Source organism: Enoplosus armatus, chromosome 20 (assembly GCF_043641665.1).
Source record: "Enoplosus armatus isolate fEnoArm2 chromosome 20, fEnoArm2.hap1, whole genome shotgun sequence".
Lineage (NCBI taxonomy): Eukaryota > Metazoa > Chordata > Actinopteri > Centrarchiformes > Enoplosidae > Enoplosus > Enoplosus armatus.
Genome location: NC_092199.1, coordinates 9,941,220 through 9,961,265, shown reverse-complemented (window position 1 = coordinate 9,961,265; position 20,046 = coordinate 9,941,220). Strand labels below are relative to the sequence as shown.

Here is a 20,046-nt window from a genome sequence, read left to right as displayed (position 1 = left end):
GAACTCTCCTCCTCTTAAGATTACAGGACGTACTTTTGACATCGGATTGCATCATCGCAGATTTTCGTCTCTCTAATTACACACACACATTCACTTAAGGATTAAGAAATAACAGTGCATTACCCTACAGTATGTGATGTTGTTAAGATAATTGCCTCAGGCTGAAGCTTTCTCTCTTGCACATACACATACATCTCTCTCTCAGTCACTCACACTCTCTCTGGAGATCTCTCTACTTTTACCTTGTACAAGTTCCCTCCAACTCTTCTGCTTTATGTTATATTTCTTGGAAGACATGTTCTGTTGAGCCTCAGCTGTTGTTCTTACCTTCCACGCAGCTTTCTCCCTTCTCAGCTGTCTATCACAGCTGTAGGTTACACCACACCAGCGTGTTGTCTCCACTGTTCTCGCTGTTTTAAAATGCTTGCCTTTCCTCCTCCTACTAGATTTGCGCCTCATTGGCTGTCACAGGTCTTGCCGATTTTGCAATTATGTAACCGTCCAGAATTTAACTCTCAAATATCAAACGTGTTTGCAATGATCAAAGTAGCCAAATAAAGCTGCCGTGCAGTCTGGAAGATTGAAGATTTTATCTGCAAAGCTGTTAACTTTTTCTAGACGCTCTGTCCCAAACATTGGTGCAGAGTGATCCATGCGGGTCAAGTCAGTGTTAAATTACACTGAACCTGCTGTAATATAAACACAGCCTCAGTCTTCCATTTTATTCCTTTCTGTGCTTCTTCATTCTGTCTTATTTTATTTAATCTCTATCCTCATTTCAATCCAAACCGAATTTTCCTTGAGTTGCTAGTGGAAAGAATGACAGACCAAAACAAGTTTTCACAGTTTTAATTGAAAATATAACTGAAGTGAAAATGGCCATAATTAGTCTCTAACTCTTTCCCTCTATCTTTCTTTCTTCCTGCGTCTTCTCTCTGCCTTTTTTCTGTCTCACTGTCTCTGCTGGTCTTTCTCTCTCTTTTCTCTTTTCTTTCTTTTCAAAACATATCTGTATTCTTCTTAATTGATGGTCCCTCTGGGTTTCTCCTTTCTTCTTTAATTATAGTGTTTACCACATGCCGTTCTCATTTCATCCAACTATTTGAATTTAAGCATTCTGCAAAGATAAAAAAAACTACAAATCATTGTAGTCATTAGCAAATCTCCTTGCCACGCTTTTTAATCAGGCAACAAATCAATAGGATTCTAACAATGTGTTAATCCGGTTTTCCAACTCAAGTGAAGGTTGGAATCGTAAATAGACGTTTTGGTTCGATGTCTCATTGGCTGTTGTAGATAAGCAGATTAATGTTTGCATCTGCTTGTTTGTTTGTTTGCATTTTTCTTTTTACGTGCCAAAGTTTTTTTGTATGTGATTTTGTTTTTTTGTTTTTTTCTTGGAGTAAAACTTCACAATCTTGGGATTTGTTCTTTCTCTCTGACACATGATTCACCCTTTTTACAGAGTTTGGTTGATGTATTGGTGTTGTAATTCTTACGTGGGTGTGATTCTCAACTCCCTGTTTTTGGCCAGATAAGACTGAATGTGAATCATTCCAAGTTGCAATCACTTTATATGAATGACAGATGCTCATAGGCACAATGTTTTGTCTTATACTCAATGTGTTGCTTGGTTGAATTACAGTAATGTTTAATCTCTTTTTGGTAAATGAAAACAGATTTTTCTATGCAGTTTGTGTATGTAATTAACAAACCCTCTTACGGTATTATTGATGTGAAACTTGATTTTGAATCTTGGCATAGAAATTATTTTTGATGATGTCAACTGCAATATTGTCGGGACCAGTGATGTTTCTTGATGAGTAGATCTCAAAAACTGGATCAGATGGATCAGAGCAAGGCCGCCTCTGCTGCAGCATCCTTAGACATTTGGCAGTTTCTTATATTTCTCACAGCACATTTTCAGAATTTGTGAACGTCTTCTATCAGCTCGCTAACAGTTGTGGGGATGTTTGCTTGAACACTTTTAATGATCACATCTACACAGCCCTGACGAAGTGGACAAGCTGAGCTTTTGAGTGTTCAACTCTTAATAATCCAAAGTTTAACTCTGACTGTTGCTTATCTAGGCATGACTATTCAAGGTTGTAGAGAAATGCTTTGAGAGTTTTGATGTGGACTTTACCTCCTTGTCTCCCGCTCATCTTTGTTTTCTTAAATTGCTGCTGATCTCATGGAAATGGGTTGTAACTTTGGCTGCAGATTTCCCACAAGAAGAGGCTGTCCAGTCAACCTGTACAACCTGTCCTTATTAATTCATTTCTTGCATTTCATTGTTTGCTTTTTATCCCCGTAGCTTGTTCCTTTACTATAAAACACAGTTTGTGTCTCTTGAGACAACTGCAATAAGAATTCTATGCAGTTCATCACGTAGCCTGTTTACCAGCAAATACTGTTTTCTGCTTTTTGTAATTGTCTCTCTGTGTGTGTGTGTGTGTGTGTGTGTGTGTGTGTGTGTGTGTGTGTGTGTGTGTGTGTGTGTGTGTGTGTGTGTGTGTATTTGTGTGTGTGTCCTAGCTAACACAGCTAAGGTGGTAATCGATATCCAGGATGAGAATGACCACCCACCGGTTTTCACCAGGTCTCTTTACATCGGAGGGGTTGCAGAAGATGCTAAAACGTTCACCTCCATCTTGCAAGTACAGGTACAGACATGCACTCTCATATACAATCAAACTGCAGGGGGTAGATAGAATATAGGAAAACATGACATTAATTAATGAAGCGAAGCCTACGTGGCACACTCCTTTCACTGCAACATATATCCAACATATTTTGATCGTGGCGGTACTTACTCACTCTGTGGCTGCATGCTTGCTGCCACTCCATTCAACTAAAAGCCATGCTGTTGCTTGCTGCTACGGCTGCTGCAGCTGCAACTTTACCCAGCATCCACCTGTAGGCTCTGAATCCACCTTTCCCTAGAGGGGGAAGTTAGTATCGTTGCTCTCCGCTCCATTGCTTCCTTATGGCACTTGGACGCCAAACATTAATGCTGCAAATATTCTACATTTACATAACAGTTGGTTTCATGTGAGTTGGCTGACTGAAATGCAATGACCTTGTAATAATTAATATCTTTGTAAAGCTTATGGTGTTCAGTTTTTGCTGAAACTGTGTCAGACAAGAGTGAATTCAACTGTATTACAACTGTTTAGGCTTCAGTTTGTAATGTTGTTGCATGGATTGTTTTGCATTTTATGATGTTCCCTTTACTTGTGTTACCAGTTCTTCCTTAAAAGAAATTCCCTGATTTTAATGTGAGACTCAAAATATTACAACTTGGACACAAAAGTAGCCCAACCATGATAGCTATCCAGCACAATTCAGTTTGAAGCTCAGTATGAAGGTGCTTACAGTACCTGTGTGGATTTGTGTGCCTGCATTTGTGTTTATTTTAAATGGTTTCAGTCCAGTAAGTAACAAGGTTAACTGGTAAGATTATTCTCCGTGTCTTTGTCTCTCCCTCGACATCTACCTTCATCTCTTTGTTAATTGATACATCTCTTTGTTTCTTTTTACCTAACTCAGGAGAATTTCATATCACTGTAAACAACCCGAGCGACTCTGGTATTATTAAAATGCCTTTCAGGACCCAAAATGGGTCACAGAGTATATCTCTTTCAGCCTCTATCTGAGAAGTAGCAATATGTTTTAATGAGCCTGGATGCCACAAGAGACTCGGGCAAGGTCTCTGGCAGAAAAGTATGCGCTTTAATATTTTATTACAGTTTTTAAGATCATTCTTAGATATTCCTGCTTCATTAGATCATACACAGCCAGAGTGACGGGGAAGATGAGAGGATAAGGGGGAGCGTGCAACAAAGAGTCAAATTCAAAATCACAGTTTCACAAAATGTGCTTTTCTCACTAATAAACCTGCAATCTCAAATGATTATTATTGGTGTTTTTGCATGTGGATTTTCAGTTTTAAGACTATTATGTGGCTGGTTTACAGTAACCTGCTCTCTAGTCATCTGACCTCTTTAAATACTTGAGCAGACTAGCAGGAAGAACTATTAGCCTGCTTGTGAGCTCGATCACCACAGGGAGAGGCAATAGATCTGGAAGTTCGAAAGGAAGAGAGAGGATTGATGGGTAGATAAAGATAACTGGAATCCTGCAGAGAGACAAACCGGCTGGACAGAAGAAGGCAGGGAAGACATGCATGATTCATGGGTGGATGAATGGACGGAGTCGGGGGATGACTAGAGAGATGGACAGGGATGCTGGCGGCGCACTTGCTAACATGCAGATGAAACAGTGAGTGAGACAAAAGATGGAGGGAAAGTTTGAGACACTCAATCTCAGTGGTTTCACTCAAGTATTACTAATTCCATCACATCAGTTTGAAGCACGCACGTTGTCTTAATGAGTTTTGTGTGTGTGTGTGTGTGTACCATTTAGTCATCAGTTTGTATTGCTTCATGCAGGGCTGCCATGCCTTCTGAGTGTACGTGTTCAAGTGCACGTGCAGGAGTTCGGTCTTTTCATCCCTGGAGGATGCCAGAACACAGATTGATTGGATTGCAGATGTGTCTCAGATTAGCAAACCTACTCGTCGCACTGCAAAGATTCTTTTGTTCTTCTAAATCAATTTTTTTGTCACATTGTTTCTGTCACTTTTCACACCACAACCAATGCAAAAGCAGGGGTGTGGATTTTTCCCTTCTTTTTTCTCCCCTTTTAATTCCAACTGTCCCTTGTAGAGGCTGTTCATACCAAAAATAGCCCTGCGTTATAAAAATTCAAACAGCTGCATTGGTGTGGGTGTGTTGCTGGAGGTACTGGTGAGAAGATAGAATACAGTCCAGGAAGTCTGGTTTAGATAATGCATTCGTTTGAGTTTTTCACAACAACAATCCCTTTATTCTCCATCATGACGATCTCAAGGTTAAACAGTAGAAATACGCCAATCATGTTACAAAATAATGTTGCGTTGCCTTTTCCACATTTTTTGCCTGAGCTCTGATTTGACGCCTCACAGTGCTTTCATTGACTTTAATGAGGAGGCTGCATTTGTTTCACACAGCGTCTTCGTCGGTCTGAACATGGCCTTACTGAGTGATTCAGTCATCTTGTAAAAATCAAGCTTTGAATGAGGCTCAGGTGTGCCGGAGATCCTGAGGGGCTGCTTTTAATTTGGCTTCCACAGTGTTAAAAATACTGGAATGGGAAGAGCTGTAAAAGCACTGACAACACTTGCTAACTTTGTTAAAGCGCCATGTGAATGTATTTATTTTTGAGGATGTATTGATTTACGCTACAATTAAAGTGATACCAAAGGGCTTTTAATTTTCACTGTCCACCTCCAACTGTCACTCATCATGTCGCGCATCAGAATGAGGAGGATAGCTAAAAGAGTAAAAAGCAATTCCATACGATATACTAAATGTATAGAATATACTGTATTTATTATGTATTTATACTGTTTTCTACTTACAGGTAACTGCCAATTAAAGAAACAATTAAATATGTTTCCCACAGTTCAGTCTTTAGTTTTTGTTTTCTGAGGTGTTCCTGTTTCACCACCACCCAGATCTAGTATTTCTTGTTGGTTTTTTGTTGTTGTTTTTATACAGCTGTGAAGTCATCAAAAACACATTACAAACTCAAAACCTGCTTAGAATTTGTATGTTTGTGTATTTTGGACTCAGCTATACTCTTTCTAGATGCAATAGAAAATATTCAGGTCTGTACTCCACACCTGTGCTATTGCAGTTTAAACAGGTGGTTGATATTACTGCAGGCGGTAATGTATTCCTGAAAAGTTATCCTAACTGTGCCACGCACCTCTGCAAGTGAGAACACAAAACAATAGATCTGTACATCTTTTCTTCCCCAAGTCCTCCATCTCTCCCTTATTCCCTCACCTTTCTATACGTATGCCTCTTTATTTCCTTTATCTCTACTTTTCTTCCTTGCTTCCAAATCCTTATTCCCTTGCCTTAAGAAAACTACTTTTTTTTTCGTTTCTTTCTATCATCGTGTTACCTTTGATGTGTTGTGTGTCTCAGAGCTGAATCTGTAGTCTATACTCCCAGCCCTTCTTGTAAAGAACCAGCAATAAATAACAGTCTGTCTGAGTGTGTGTCTGTGTCTGGTTGTGAGTGTGAGGTTTGCATGTATGTGTGAATGAGGGAGAGACTTGATATTTAGCCAGAATGACGGAACAGATGAATAGACCTGGATATAGCTCAAAGCACCACTTTACCCCCTGCTGTTGATTCAGAGTACTACATCAAACAATACAAGTACTGAAAGTCTCAGAGCATGTTTCCCCGCCCACACGAGAAAAAAGCAACAATAATATGTGGCATTTTGGTGAGTGAGAGATACAAGACAGATAACATATCAGTCCTGAGCCTAATCAATATACATGGCAGCGCTGCGTATTGATCAGCTGCTCAAACACCTGGAATCAGACGATGAGGAGGTGGAGGGCTGATAGTCCTCACAGATTATAGAATTGAATATTGCAATAATGACAACAATGATCACAGTGTTGTTCTGATGATGATAATGATGATGACATTTGATTATAATAGTGATTATGATGATGTCATTATGGTGGTGTCATGATGATGATTATAATAAAGACACACTGTGTGTTGTCATTCTTGTTCATTTTACAGGCCCTGGACCAAGACACTGGAAACTACAGCTCTATGATGTACCGGCTGATCATTCCCCCTCCGGCTGGTAAAGACACTAAAGACCGCAAAGACGGCTTTGTCATCGAACCGTATAGCGGCGTGGTGAAAACGGCAATCATGTACCGCAACATGAGGAGGTCGTATTTTAAGTTTGAGGTGGTTGCTACAGACAACTATGGTCAAGGACACAGCAGCAAGGCGGAGATAGTGGTGTGTATATTTCAATTTTTGACATTGGTGGCAGGTTTATTATGGTTTCCTATATCTTATATTCTGCATTTTCCTTAAAGCCAATTGAATGGCATGGTTTGAAATTAATCGCAATGAGATTTATGTGGCTCCCAGAAAGTCCTTGAAGCAGATAAAAAAAAAAACATTGTCACAAGCTTGAAGCATAGTTGGATTGGAAGTGTTGTTTTTTCCAATGCAAACCTTTTTTTCAGTGGTGTAGGTGCCATCCGATAAGGTTTAATGAAATACTTTACGGCAGAACATGCTGTTTTCAGCTCAATTTAAATGCAGGAGTTAGTTTTATGTGCTTTTTTTCTGTTGTGTAGGTGTCAGTTGTGAACCAGCTGGACATGCAGGTGGTCGTATCAAATGTCCCACCAACTTATGTGGAGAAAAACAAGGACAAGCTGCTCAGGTAATACACATTCTACCACATTCTTACCTTGTTTAATAAGATATATTAATAAACCATCTATAGCATTAAGCTGGCTGTACTACATGTACCCTGAGTGATGACAATCAAATCTTAACATTTCTCATTTCTAGGAAGTCTACTGATGCTCTTCTCTAGAGAGCATTGACCGTCTGCTTACATAATATGTATTGTTACACTGTGATAGACAAACAGTTGCCCACTCATCTTGAAAAAGTCGCTTCTTATATTATAATACCTTGGAATATGTAATTTCATGCAACAGTGGAGTGATATAGGTGAAAAACACATCTTGCTGTTTATATCTACATTGCCACCGCAAGCCTGAAAAGTCAGTAATAGTTCAAAAGTCACAGTTTTGTATTAGAGTTGGTGGATTTTAAGTTAGCAGTCGTACAGTCCTGAAATTAAGTTTTAACCTTGATTTGATGCCATTTTAGATGATACAGTCGTAACAGTCAGTCGTTCCTCTATATTGATTTAGCTGTGGTGTGTCTTCATAGGAAGCACTGCGGCTGTAATTGCTACCATGGGGAAATCAACAAGACTTGATAAAGAGCACAAACAGTCTTGTGTTTAAAAATAGTGTTTTTATTATAATGAAGTGTCCTAGTAAGAATGAAGTTCCCACACTGGGACTGTAATGGGACCGGCATCAGACCACCACAGCTAGACCACAGTTACAGAGCAAACAATGTCACTAATAATGTAATAAAAAACAGACCAGGCTGTGGTTACAGATGTAGTTCATTATATGATATATTATATCTTTATATGTTTTTTTTTCTTTTGTGTCTCTATTGAAGCGTAGGGGCACTAAGAGTTTAGCCCAGACGTATGTGAATGTGAGGACATATTTTCACAGGATTTTTTTCCGGATCAATTTCCACAATGTTGATATTTGAAATGTCACCTGCTATTGTTAACTATGCCACCAGTGGGCTTCTTTGTAAACCTCCCCCACCTTCTGTCTGTCTGTCTTGAAGCCAACACACACTGTTTAGAATATTCCTTGATATGCTCAAAACATTTGGGGCTCGAGCCCTGAAAACATGACCTTATCGGCACCACAGTGGCAGCTTAAATGTGAGATACTCCGACTCTGCTTCAAAGGAATCTCAGTTTGTTTGAGGAATTAATCATGTAATATTATCTCCCTCCGCAGTCTGCCAAATATATTTTCATTTGAATTCATTCATTTGAAGAAAAGCAAGATATTAATACTGAACACAAACCGCATTATTCATTATATGGTATGATATTTCTGCCATGTGCACGCTCACCAGTGGGTCTTTCTGCACCAACGGACAAACTGTGCCACAGCTCAGTCAGCTTAATGCTTTCTTTTGCCTCACACACATAACTTGATAATGATGTTTTAAAGCACTTACCATCGTTTCTTTCTGCCTCACTCTCTTTCTCTCTCTCTTACACACACACACCTTAGTGGGACCTTTCCTGCAGTGAGCAGGTGTTTCTGGGGGGACAGAAATCAATATTGCACAACACGAGTCTGCCTAGCTGACGAGATGAGAAAGACGTGTGTGTGTGTGTGTGGTTTTGTGTGTGACCTGAGTCTGAGGGCTTTGTCTTTGCATATTTGTAAAAACATGTGTGTGTGAGTTAAAATTGTGTCATCTTTTCAATCAAAATATATTACATTTTTCATCCTCAGCATTTTGGAGCGCTACGTCCAGGAACAGATACCAGGAGCAAAGGTTGGCGTGGAAACCATCGGGCCCCATCACCATGGTGATGGAATGGAGCAAGAGGACTACACCAAGTCGGACCTCATGATTTATGCTATCGACCCGCTGACAAACAGAGCTGTATCTAGACAGGAGCTCTACAAGTAAGAACTTTGCCATGGAATCCATGAAAAGTGAAATGGCAGCTCTCCAAGAGATTTATATCATAAAACGGGACAGGACCTGTCCTAAATTACATCGCAATTAAGTAATTCCTAAATTAATTGGCCTCAATTAGTTTTCTGGAGCGCTGCCATTCACACAAGTTTTCAGGTACTTCAGTCAGTCTTGTACTTTCAAGAGTTCTTACTAAGTTTTGTCAGTCCTCACTTTGACTGGGAGCTACTTTGAGGGAGTAGAGAGTTAGGAAATACAAACAAATAGAAAACCACAACACAGAGTTTAAGACCACAAGGAAGTGGGCATGTGTTTGTGTGATTTTAGTGTGAAACTGGCTGACTTAGGGACCAGTGTGCTGCCTGGATGAACTATTTGACATCTAGCTGGCAGAGAATCTTCACCACCACACAGTAACACTTGTTTGATGTTGGCCCCACATGTGTTAATGTGTAGTGTTTGTTGCCAAATAAACATGGTCTCAGTCACATCATTGTGCTTCTCGTCCCAAGGTTTCTTGATGGTAAACTGTTGGACATCAATAAAGAGTTCCAGCCCTTCCTCCCTCCTGGTGGACGGATTCTGGAGATCCGAACCCCTGAAGTGGTGACCAGTGTAAAGAAAGCTGTCCAGACTGTAGGCTACACAGAGGGGGCGCTCTTGGCTCTGGCAGTTATTATCATTATCTGCTGCGTCCCCGCCATAATGATTGTCATTATCACCTACAGAAAGTAAGTATGAATTATGTGTAGTATTTTAGTTCTAGTTAGTACAAACTAGATGGCACAAAGACTGAATGAAGCTGTAGGAGCTTACTGTCCCTCTGGTGGGCTTGTGTTTAAAGGCTTGCGATATTCTATACTTTCTTTTTTATCAACAAATTCCATAAAAAGACAAAAACCAACAGTGATCCTACTAACAATTACTGCCTGTGTTGCCAAAGCCTGATATAGCTTATTCCTTTGTGCCATGTACCTCCATTGTTGTCCAAAACATATAATTTAGCCACACATTTGCACTAGGTGGCATGTTCCACGATTATGATGAACATGCGCACTGTAGTTTATTTAAAGTCAATCCTAAATACAGTATTCTGGCCTCCTGGTTTCATAAATACTCACTAGTGCACCAAAAGTGTATCGATCCGCAGCTGAAACGGGGCCTAACAAATGCACTGTTTACTCCTGTTTGAGTAACATTTGTTAAAAACTACAGTGTCCAGCTGTCTCTGGAAAACAACATCACGTCCTCTCTAGAAACAAATGTGCTCACAGCTTGCTGCCACTGAAAGGGAAGGGAGGTCCGAAAGTATTGAGAGATGGACAAACAAATGTGCCAAAATCTCAGCCGCCCATCAATGCATGAGGTGGTAGATTACTGTGTAAACAATATCTGAGTTAGGCCAGCCAATAAGGTAATTGTCCTTGAAGTGAAACCATCTACTTAAACATCAAGTTGGTGCTACTAAATTATTATATATGAATTTAGATCCTCAAAACAAGTCGGTGTAAGAAAAAAGGATTTGACTTTGAATAGGAATGCTAACAAAGATAACAAGCCATTTTGAAAATGCATGAATTTCTTTTAAGACACGGCAGACAGTCAGAAAAATAGACAAAGCTGGCAGTGTCTCCCACAGGACGTCCTTTTGCACTGTTTATCATTTTATCACCTGGGCCAGTCGCTTCCCTAGATGATTCAGCATGGCAGCCTGTCCCACAGTGCCAATTCTAATAGTTTGTTTAGCTAACCACCGTGAAAGACTATTAATTTCATCCGTCTCCCAAACACACATAAACAAGCACACGCACACACACACACACACACACACACACACACACACACACACACACACACACACACACACACACACACATTTAAACTGGATCAGTGCATTTTGGAGAGAGCTACTCATCCTGCTGAGAAAGAAAAACAAATAACACACTGAGGAGAGGAGATTTGAAGTAGTAATCATCAGCAAAATAAGCACTAGTCTCTGTTGCTAAATGACTGTAATGAAGACCAATTGTCCAACTTGCTTGTAAATTACATTAAGTAAACCTGGCTAACAAGAGGTGCTGCGTGATTTATGGCTAATCTTTCTCTCTCTTTCTCTGTCTCTCATCTGCTGCGTCTGTCGCCAACAGATTCAAAGAGTGAGTACTGATTTCATATTCCCGTGCTAAAGTATGAATGTCATGGCTGTCCCAAACACCTGTCATTGTGATTAATCTGTTGACTTTCATTGTACAATCAAATGGATGAGATCGGGAAGGGCGGTGAAACAGAGAGGACAGTGGACAATCAAACAAATGAATCCTGAAGAACATAGAATCAGTAAATGTCCGAGACTGATGGTTTTATTGTCTGTGTCTGTGTTTGTGTGTTTGTGTGTGCGTGTGTGTGTGTGTGTGTGTGTGTGTGTGTGTGTGTGTGTGTGTGTCTGTGTGTGTGTGTGTGTGTGTGTGTGTGTGTGTGTGTGTGTGTGTGCGCGTGTGTGTGTGTGTCTGTGTCTGTCTGTGTCTGTGTTTGTGTGTTTGTGTGTGTGTGTTTGTGTGTGTGTGTCTGTGTGTGTGTGTGTGTGTGTGTGGTCATATAGGAGTCCCAAATATGTTGACAGGACAAGAACACCAATTCCAGTTGGTTATGCAAAGTGAGACTTCATTACTTTTGAAGGAAGCAATAACATACTTTTCCTTATTACAAATGAAAAGTTAAATTCATAAGTAATCAAACGCACCCTCCCGCCATTCCCTTGGTTTGGCTGCTAGAGCACGCTGCACCAGGAAATAGATGCTTGTTGTTTCCAGCTTGTTGTCCAATTCCATGAGCTCTGTCAGGTCCTATATAAGTATAATGAAAAGCAACTGATTCAAGAGAAACTTGGAAAATGAAGGGAATTTCAATGTGGCCACATTTGACACTGTTGACACAGTCTTGCTTTAATATTCCTTAAGTCGTGTGGAGAGGCACATTAAACAATTTGTCCATGAATCACACTTTTATATTCAGTGTTTCAGTCAACAAAAGGGGAAACAAACTTTCAGGATACCACTGACTAAGCGACTGTACTGTACTGTAAGAGGCTGGCACAATTAGCAGGTACAATGTTTACTGTGTTCACCATCTTTAGCATGTTGGCATGCTAACATTTGCTAATTAGCAATAAACACAAAGTACAACTGAGGTTGATGGGAACAATATTAGTTTTGCAGTTATTTGGTGACGAACAAAATTATTGGATAAACTGAAGATTTGATGTGATGACTACATTATTCTGTAGTAAAAGGTACCTATATTGTACAATGTGAAAATATACATATTGTTAAAACATACACAAATAAATAGGAGTAGTTGACAAGAGGACTTGCTTAAGGACACAGATACAGATGGAGACCTTTTGGACAAAGAAATCCTGCTGATTATGACCGTTTTTCTACTTTCTAAGGTTGGACTTTTACTTTAGATGACTAACGTTGTGTTTCCTCTCTGCTGCGTCCAGGCGCCAGGCAGAGTGTGCCAAAACAGCCCGTATCCAGATGGCACTGCCAACGGGCAAACCTGGGGGAGGCACTGCCAACAACCTGTATGAAGAGCTGGGTGACAACGCCATGTAAGTGAAGTGTGAAAGTGGCATTTGCATTGATGAGCCAAAGCAGAGGCACTAGCTCACATTTCTTTGCCTGTTAAACTCCAGCCTTTGGCAGTGTGCCCTTTCCTGCTTTGAGAGCTTTGTGGTATCCACACATGAAGTCAGTCTCGTAGCATTACATCTCCCTGCATTTTAACTATCACTATGCAAATATACTTGTATCTTTGGTTTCCTAGAGACCACAGCTATTATTATTCACAAGGTAAGGTTAAGCGCAAGTCCTATATTTTCCCAATTTCACCTCTCTGCATTAAAAATGAGAAGGCAATAACAAAAAACAACACAAAGTAACTGTAAATAATGGGAAAATAAGCACAAGCAATAAACAAGATAACGTCAACTATCTCAGTTGTGTGTAAAATCTCACAAATATTGAACAAGTTGGGACAGGACCAGTGATCACACTCCCAACCAAATGCTAAAAGGACCAGAAAGAAGGAAAACAGAAAGCTCTACACATGCAGATCTAATGCAGTTTGAATACAACGTACTTAATAATAGAGTTAAGCTTTTGATACCGAGTCCTAAATCAGGACAAATTTTGGACACACCTTTTATGTCATGCAACACACTTTTGAAAAGATTTGTAGCTTCCAACATCCTAATACAAACTGTAGGACCTCCCACAAATACAACAGCCTACCAAAAGCAACCAGGACATGAAAGTAACAATATATATCAGAAACGTAAACGAAAGGAAGGAAATAATGGACTAACATCAGTATCTACAACACTCTAACACAACAAGAAACTTGTTTGTAGTGGAAACCAAAATGCAACAGTGCAAAAATGATGATCATAAATTATCCTAATCACACAAACAATAACTCTTTCACATCCTCATATAGTGATGCAATTTATTACTTGTGAAAGGGTGCACCCCTGTGTGTGTGTGTGTGTGTGTGTGTGTGTGTGTGTGTGTGTATGTGTGTTGCAAGTAAACAAAACTGCTTTAATGGGGAAAGAGGACTGTCGGTGTTCTTCGGGTCATTGATCGGCACACATCCACATCATCGACACAGTTGTTCAGCAGCCATATTTAAAGGCTCGCCAACATAGGCCAGCAATTAAACTACTTGTTCAAAGTCTTGAGCCAGTTTCATGTCAAACTGATAAATGACGACGATGGCTGTGCTCACACAAAATGGCAGCACGTTTCAGCCTGTGAGGGCTGTTCTTAGACATCTTGTAAAGATTGTCATTGAACAAGTAAATTATACATCATTAACTGTCTGATTGAAGCATGCTGAGATTTCAGCAACTTAAACACACTGGAACACGCTCTCTGGAATAAAACTTGTTGATTCACCACACTTGAGTTGCTTAGTTGACCTTTCCCAAATCACTCCTAAGCTGGGAGCCCTTGCAAGGATTCATTGTTAAATTGTGTCTTAAAGTAGCCCTAAACTGTTGTAAATGTGGCCTCAAAGCTTTTTTGTAGTCTAGAAACATTTTCTTTCCTTCATTTCACATTTTGCAGGGGCCAAAGAAACTGACATTATGTAGGCACAACACAATCTTGGGTTAATCAAGCAATGCCTTGTAACCCCACATCAAACTAACCCCAAACACAGCTCTGATTTTTGAATACATTAACAGTCGTAGATAAACCCGGCAATTTTATCTCCACAAAGTTCAGCGACATTCAGCTCTTTCCTTGTCTGTTTCCCTGTTGTAATGCATACCAATGTCCTCGCTATACAAAAGATAAAATGAAGGTCAACAATCTGCCCACTGAACAATATTCACTTTGAGTGCAGCCTCTCAAGTTCACTTCAAGATTTAACACGGTATAAACCCAGTAGTGGAGAAAAAAGTCCTCTAAATGTATCCTCTAAGAATGACCTTTTTCTTGATCAGCCTTCGCTGCAGATTGCAATTGAGTTTATTGAATGCTTACTTTGCAAGTAAATTGGTTGTTTTTGAAATTTTAGTGTTGCTAATCACAAGGCCGTGGACCATGGCCAGTAAATTGAGGCAATATAAATATGCTTTTTGAAAATTATGGTGGAATTACTTTTACTTTTTATTATTTCCTACGTTTCAACTCCCATCACTGCTAAAGGGCATTATTGCCCATCTACTTTATGCTGGCTCAAAAAGTTGCTTTATTATTGTACAATATATTTTATATTCTCTTCACCACTTACTGCAGCTTCCCCGTTTCTGTGCATCTTCTAGCAGATTTCACCAATTTCTGCTGGTTTGATACTTGTTGGTTTGTTTAAACAAGAGTCTAATAGTGACTCAATGTAGAGACACCATGTTAACTTTTATCTGAAAGTTTTAACATCCACACACACACACACACACATACACACACACACACACACACACACACACACACACACATACACACACTCACTCAAGGCAATACACAGTTCATTTAAAATTCCTTACTGGAGCGTTAAGAAGAAGTTGAGAGGAACTCTTATCAGCATTACATGCATCACCGGTTTCCTGTCTGTCCTTGATATGCCCCTCCCGCCACTCACATTAACATGAGAGCAATTCATATGCAAGATGGTAGAAACTATCTCCAAATGACAACACGGGATTTCCAATTGTGTGTGAGAGTCTACGTATGTGTGTGTGTGAGACTAAACAGCCCAAACGATCCTCTGAAAAATGTGTGCGGAAATGAACTTGGATATGAGATAATTGAAATAAATGCAGCCCGTAATTTATAAAGACCACCCTGGGCGATAATTAATTCTATTGATAAGCTGCAGAGCATGTTTAATTGTGGTGGGAAGTTCTTTTGTGTGTGTGATTTCTTGTGTAATACGTGTGTGTGTGTGTGTGTGTGTGTGTGTGTTCTGTATCACTGCAATCTTGTAGAATAATCCCAAAAGAGTATAAAACCTGGCAAAGTGCAAAAGTTTGCACATTCATGAGATCCATTATCAAACCGCTCAGTGGACTGATTTTAGAGGCATTTTTTCCCCCTTTTAATTACCTTTGGCTGTTCTCTTGACAGGCTTGGGTTTTAATGTCTGTTTTCAATTAAGTGTTCCTTAATTTATTATTTGCAGATTAAATGAAGCATGTTTTTTAAAAGTGAAATTAAAACCCATGTTATTTAGCGGTACAGCACACGTTACTGTTATCACTTGTGCTGTGCCAATAACTAGATGTGTATAATATATATATATATATATATATACTGTATATGCTGTATGTGAGACAATTCATAGACAGTTTTCTTTTCTTAATCCTATATCTTAGTGACATGAAGTGTATAGCAAGTAAGTTATGACTTGAATGTTGCCGGTTGTATTTCCCAGACAGGCAGTGAAAACTGACTGATAAATGCTCTTTCTTCTCTCAACAACAATCAGGGTGTAAATGTGCAATGTTTCACCCCTTGTGAACAATAGTAGATTGTTTTCATTGTGTAAGGCATCTGCCAGGACCAGGAATGTGTGTGTGTCATAAAAGCGCACTTCAATAAAGCATATAAAGACTTTCCAGGACAAATAAATACTCAAGACATTTTGTCATATGGCAGCAAAATTAACAGGTTTCATTCCCGTGTTCCCCTAATTATTTACTCTGATTTGTTACTGTAGAAATCTTTCCCACTAGCTACTTTCTTTCACAACTCTGAACATTTTCACATCATTCTTTGTTATCATTTCATCACTCTTATTTTCCTGTTCTCATGTTGCATTCAACTGTCCATCTTCTCTTGTTCTCATCCATCCACCTTTCTCCATGACTGACAGACAAAAGTGAGTAGGTTGCTGGAAATTGCTTCACATCTGTGACTAGTTTGATATTATGCTGTGACCGTTTTTTTGCTTTAGTTTTGTGTTTGTGTCCGTGCTTGTCAGTGGTAACTCTTGCGCAGGGTAAGTTGTACTTTAGTAGATCAGAGAGCAAAGTTGTGTTGCTGAACGTTGGTTGTGTTTCTGGTTGATCAGTGATGAATGTAGGACTCTGGTAAAGTTGAAGTTGTTGCCTCAGCATAGGCTGTGTGCCATGGAGTACCAAGTGTCTGCAGAGTTTCAACAAAGTCACAAACTACACCAGAGATTTCACAGATTAGTGCACCTTCAACCAGAGAGGAGGATATAATCAGTCTTGTGGGAAGGAAATCTGCATACTTTCAGAACTCCATCACACACGGTTGTCTATCCCTCCCCAACAGATCTGGCATTGTTTATAGTCGTGATGCAGTAGCGTCTTTGTAGCGCACCACTTTGAGCGTACATAAAATCTATTTGCATTCTTTTCCTTTGTGTTTCAAGACTATTTTTTAGTGCTCCGTCTCTTGCCCCTCTGGTAAAAACAGCATAGAAAGAAAATACTGTTACCTCTTTTAAGAGCCCTCCTCCATTTCTTCTGATTCCTTTCCTCATTCATCTCTTAATGTGAAGTCTCTTTCATTGTATTTATCAAACAACAGCTCCAGCAGACGTTCTATTGTTTTATCTGCCTTTCTACCATCCTTTATGTATCCTTCTGTTGTCAGTCCCCTCTGTAAAACATTTTATTTCTGTGCATTACTGCTCTTTCATTTAAATTTAATTCAGTCCCAATCTCCCTCTTCCATTTCATTTAGATGTGATTTGTATAATTACATCTTTCTATACCCTCTTCTCCCTCATATTTTATCTGTAATTATTTCTCCCTTCATTCCATCTTTTTTTCTCATTTTTTCTTCCGTCCATGTACCAGTCGGTCAAACCACAGTGGCGGTGGGAGCGGTGGCAGTTTGGATGAAAGCGACCGCCAACGCCTGATCTCAGATTTTGCCACACGAGCAATCGCTGCCCATCGTCAGTGCGTTGCTAATGGAGGGGTGCTCAACAACCTGCCCAAGTCTGAGTCCAATATCACCTTTCTCTCTGATGAAAACCCCCTGACTATCAAAAATCCCATCTACCACGAGGACGGGACTTTGAGTAGCCCAGAGACTCTTGGAAGAAGCCAGAGGAGAAGAGACCTTCTTGGGAATTTCTCCCCTTCCAGGAAAGGCCTTCGAGAGGCCTGGCTGAGGCTCAGCTCGACTGGAGGAGATGTGGGATTTGGTGGGTACAGTGGCAGTGACAGCGGATGGGGATCTGGGGGTGGACATAGCTGGACCCTCCCATCAAGACTACATCGAAGAGAGATGTATGATGCTTTGAGACGACAAGTAGTCATGGATCCCGTGCAGTGGGAGCTGGAGCTTCTAAAGGCCGAATTCAAGGAGAGTAAAGATGCTGGTCTGGATTCAGGATTTGACCGTGGGTTGGATTCAGACTTAATGGGAAGCCCAAGTCTGGAACCGAAGCTGACCGTAAAGGAACAAGCAAGACAGTTTGAGCAACAGGCGCTCCAGGAAATGAGGCAAAGGCAAAACAGAGATTCACGAGGATCCTTGTCGCCAGACATTCTACTTTCTGTTTTCCCGGAGTCTCCTCAGCATCACAAGCACACCCCCACCCACCATGTCCCAACTGCTCTGGCTAAAGAGGGTCCCCCGAGTATCATTGTCACCCTAAGTGATGGGGGGACCCCTCCACCAAGTCACAAGCCAACTCCTCCTGTGCTGCGGCGCTTTGGGGCCAATTTAACAGGAAATCAGAGTGGGGACGAAAGACTCCAGGTGCATTTAGAAGTTATCCCCGATCCTCCGTCAACTCCTCCACCACCACCACCTCCATCCCCACCACCTCCACCTCCCACATCTCCTCCTCCCCCTCCTTTATCTCCTCCTCCACACCACCCTTCCTCCCCTCCTCCTCTCCCTCCTGTTTCATCTCACTCCAATCTTACAGAAAAGCCGACTCCTCCTCATCCCCCACCACCTCCACCTCCCCCGCCTCCACCTCTCCCTCCCCCGCCTCCACCTCTCCCTCCCCCTTTGTCGCCCTCTCTCCTGCGTCCATCCACCTTTGTCCTCCCATCACTCTCGGAGGTGCCAGCCCTGCGGCCCGTGTCCCTCCGGCAGCCACCACCACCCCTCCCCGTGGAGCCCGAACCTCCCCGAAAAGAGCTGAAAGGAATCTTAAAGAACATCCAAAACATTGCGGACATTGAGAAGTCGGTGGCCAACATGTTCAGCCAGATTGATCGGAAACAGATCCCGCTAAAAAAGGTCATGAAGAGCCGGGCCTCCATAGATTCTCTTGATTCTCTTGACTCCTTGGATGCGTTAGCAGCAGGAGGAGAAGGAGGGGATGGAGGAGAGGGAGGAGAGGGAGGTAGAGAAGGAGCGGAAGGAGGAGGAGGAGAGGATCCTCCACCTCCACCTCCACCTCCACAGATTCAGCCCAACCCAAACATGAACTCCATCGTGAATGAACTTGAGAAACGATTCCCCTCTCAGTCTACAATGCTCTAGCCTTTGCCTTTATGATATGGAAAGCACAGAGAGCGGGATTTCTTCACATTGTTGCGTGGTTGCCATGGAGCTGTCAAGGGACTGATGCTCAAAATAGCTTAGTGGGATGCTGTGATGATTTAGTGATTTTTACCTTGCTGCGGCTGTGCTCTTCCAACATGACTTCCTGTTTTCTACATAAGAAAGAAAAAGAACTAGGCCTAATATAAACTCTATGGGTAGAAGAAAAATGTTTCTCCTCTGAAATGATGGTACAGAAAAAGAGAAGGACAAATGGTGAAACAGCAAGAAAGGTCACATCTTGTATAGCGCTAATACATTCCCTTTTCACTCTCTTACTGTTACTGTATTCTACACTATTTCGCTTTGACTGTTACAAGAAGAAAGAAGGATTAAAGGAGTCGTAATGGACGAGGAGGAAATTATAATCAGGTTAAGAGGTTAAGTCCATTTTTTAATTTGTGTCCCAATTCAAAAGCCTGCTTGCCACCCCAATGCCAAAGTACTTGTTTGGAGGGCTAACTCATTATCTGCCTCTGCCATTATTTTAGTTTCCCCACAAACAACATTTCTAGGACTTGTGTTTTAATTAACACCGAGGAAAATTGGCTTAAATAGCTGCAGATGGGAGATGTGAAATCAAGTGATTAGAAGTGGCAAAATGTCTCCTGGTTAACTTTCAGTGTGACTGCTATCATTAACATTTTACATCCACGCCAAATATTTGACATTTTTATCAACAACTAATTTGATTGTGTCAATCAAAGACACATGAAAATCAAATTTAGGAGGAGAGAGCAATGTGAAACCTGCCAACTTGAACTTTGCTGGACGTGGATTCTTTGTGTTCTCTT

The 20,046-nt window shown here is 40.8% G+C and overlaps 2 protein-coding genes across 2 annotated transcripts in view; both read left to right on the top strand.

Moving 5' to 3' along the window:
* The window catches only part of LOC139303618 (protocadherin-15-like), a 131,766-nt gene that overhangs the window by 95,285 nt on the left and 16,435 nt on the right, over nucleotides 1-20,046 (top strand). The window contains exons 30-36 of the mRNA XM_070927462.1: nucleotides 2,539-2,666; nucleotides 6,657-6,887; nucleotides 7,235-7,323; nucleotides 9,017-9,193; nucleotides 9,719-9,937; nucleotides 11,354-11,362; nucleotides 12,709-12,819. Coding sequence (XP_070783563.1) covers nucleotides 2,539-2,666; nucleotides 6,657-6,887; nucleotides 7,235-7,323; nucleotides 9,017-9,193; nucleotides 9,719-9,937; nucleotides 11,354-11,362; nucleotides 12,709-12,819 — 964 coding nt within the window. The remainder of the gene's footprint in view (nucleotides 1-2,538; nucleotides 2,667-6,656; nucleotides 6,888-7,234; nucleotides 7,324-9,016; nucleotides 9,194-9,718; nucleotides 9,938-11,353; nucleotides 11,363-12,708; nucleotides 12,820-20,046) is intronic.
* LOC139303086 (protocadherin-15-like) lies at nucleotides 16,576-19,192 on the top strand. Its single transcript, XM_070926790.1, has 5 exons — nucleotides 16,576-16,592; nucleotides 16,695-16,712; nucleotides 17,542-17,862; nucleotides 17,917-18,972; nucleotides 19,063-19,192. The coding sequence occupies exons 1-5, from the start codon at nucleotides 16,576-16,578 to the stop codon at nucleotides 19,190-19,192; spliced, it is 1,542 nt and encodes a 513-aa protein (XP_070782891.1).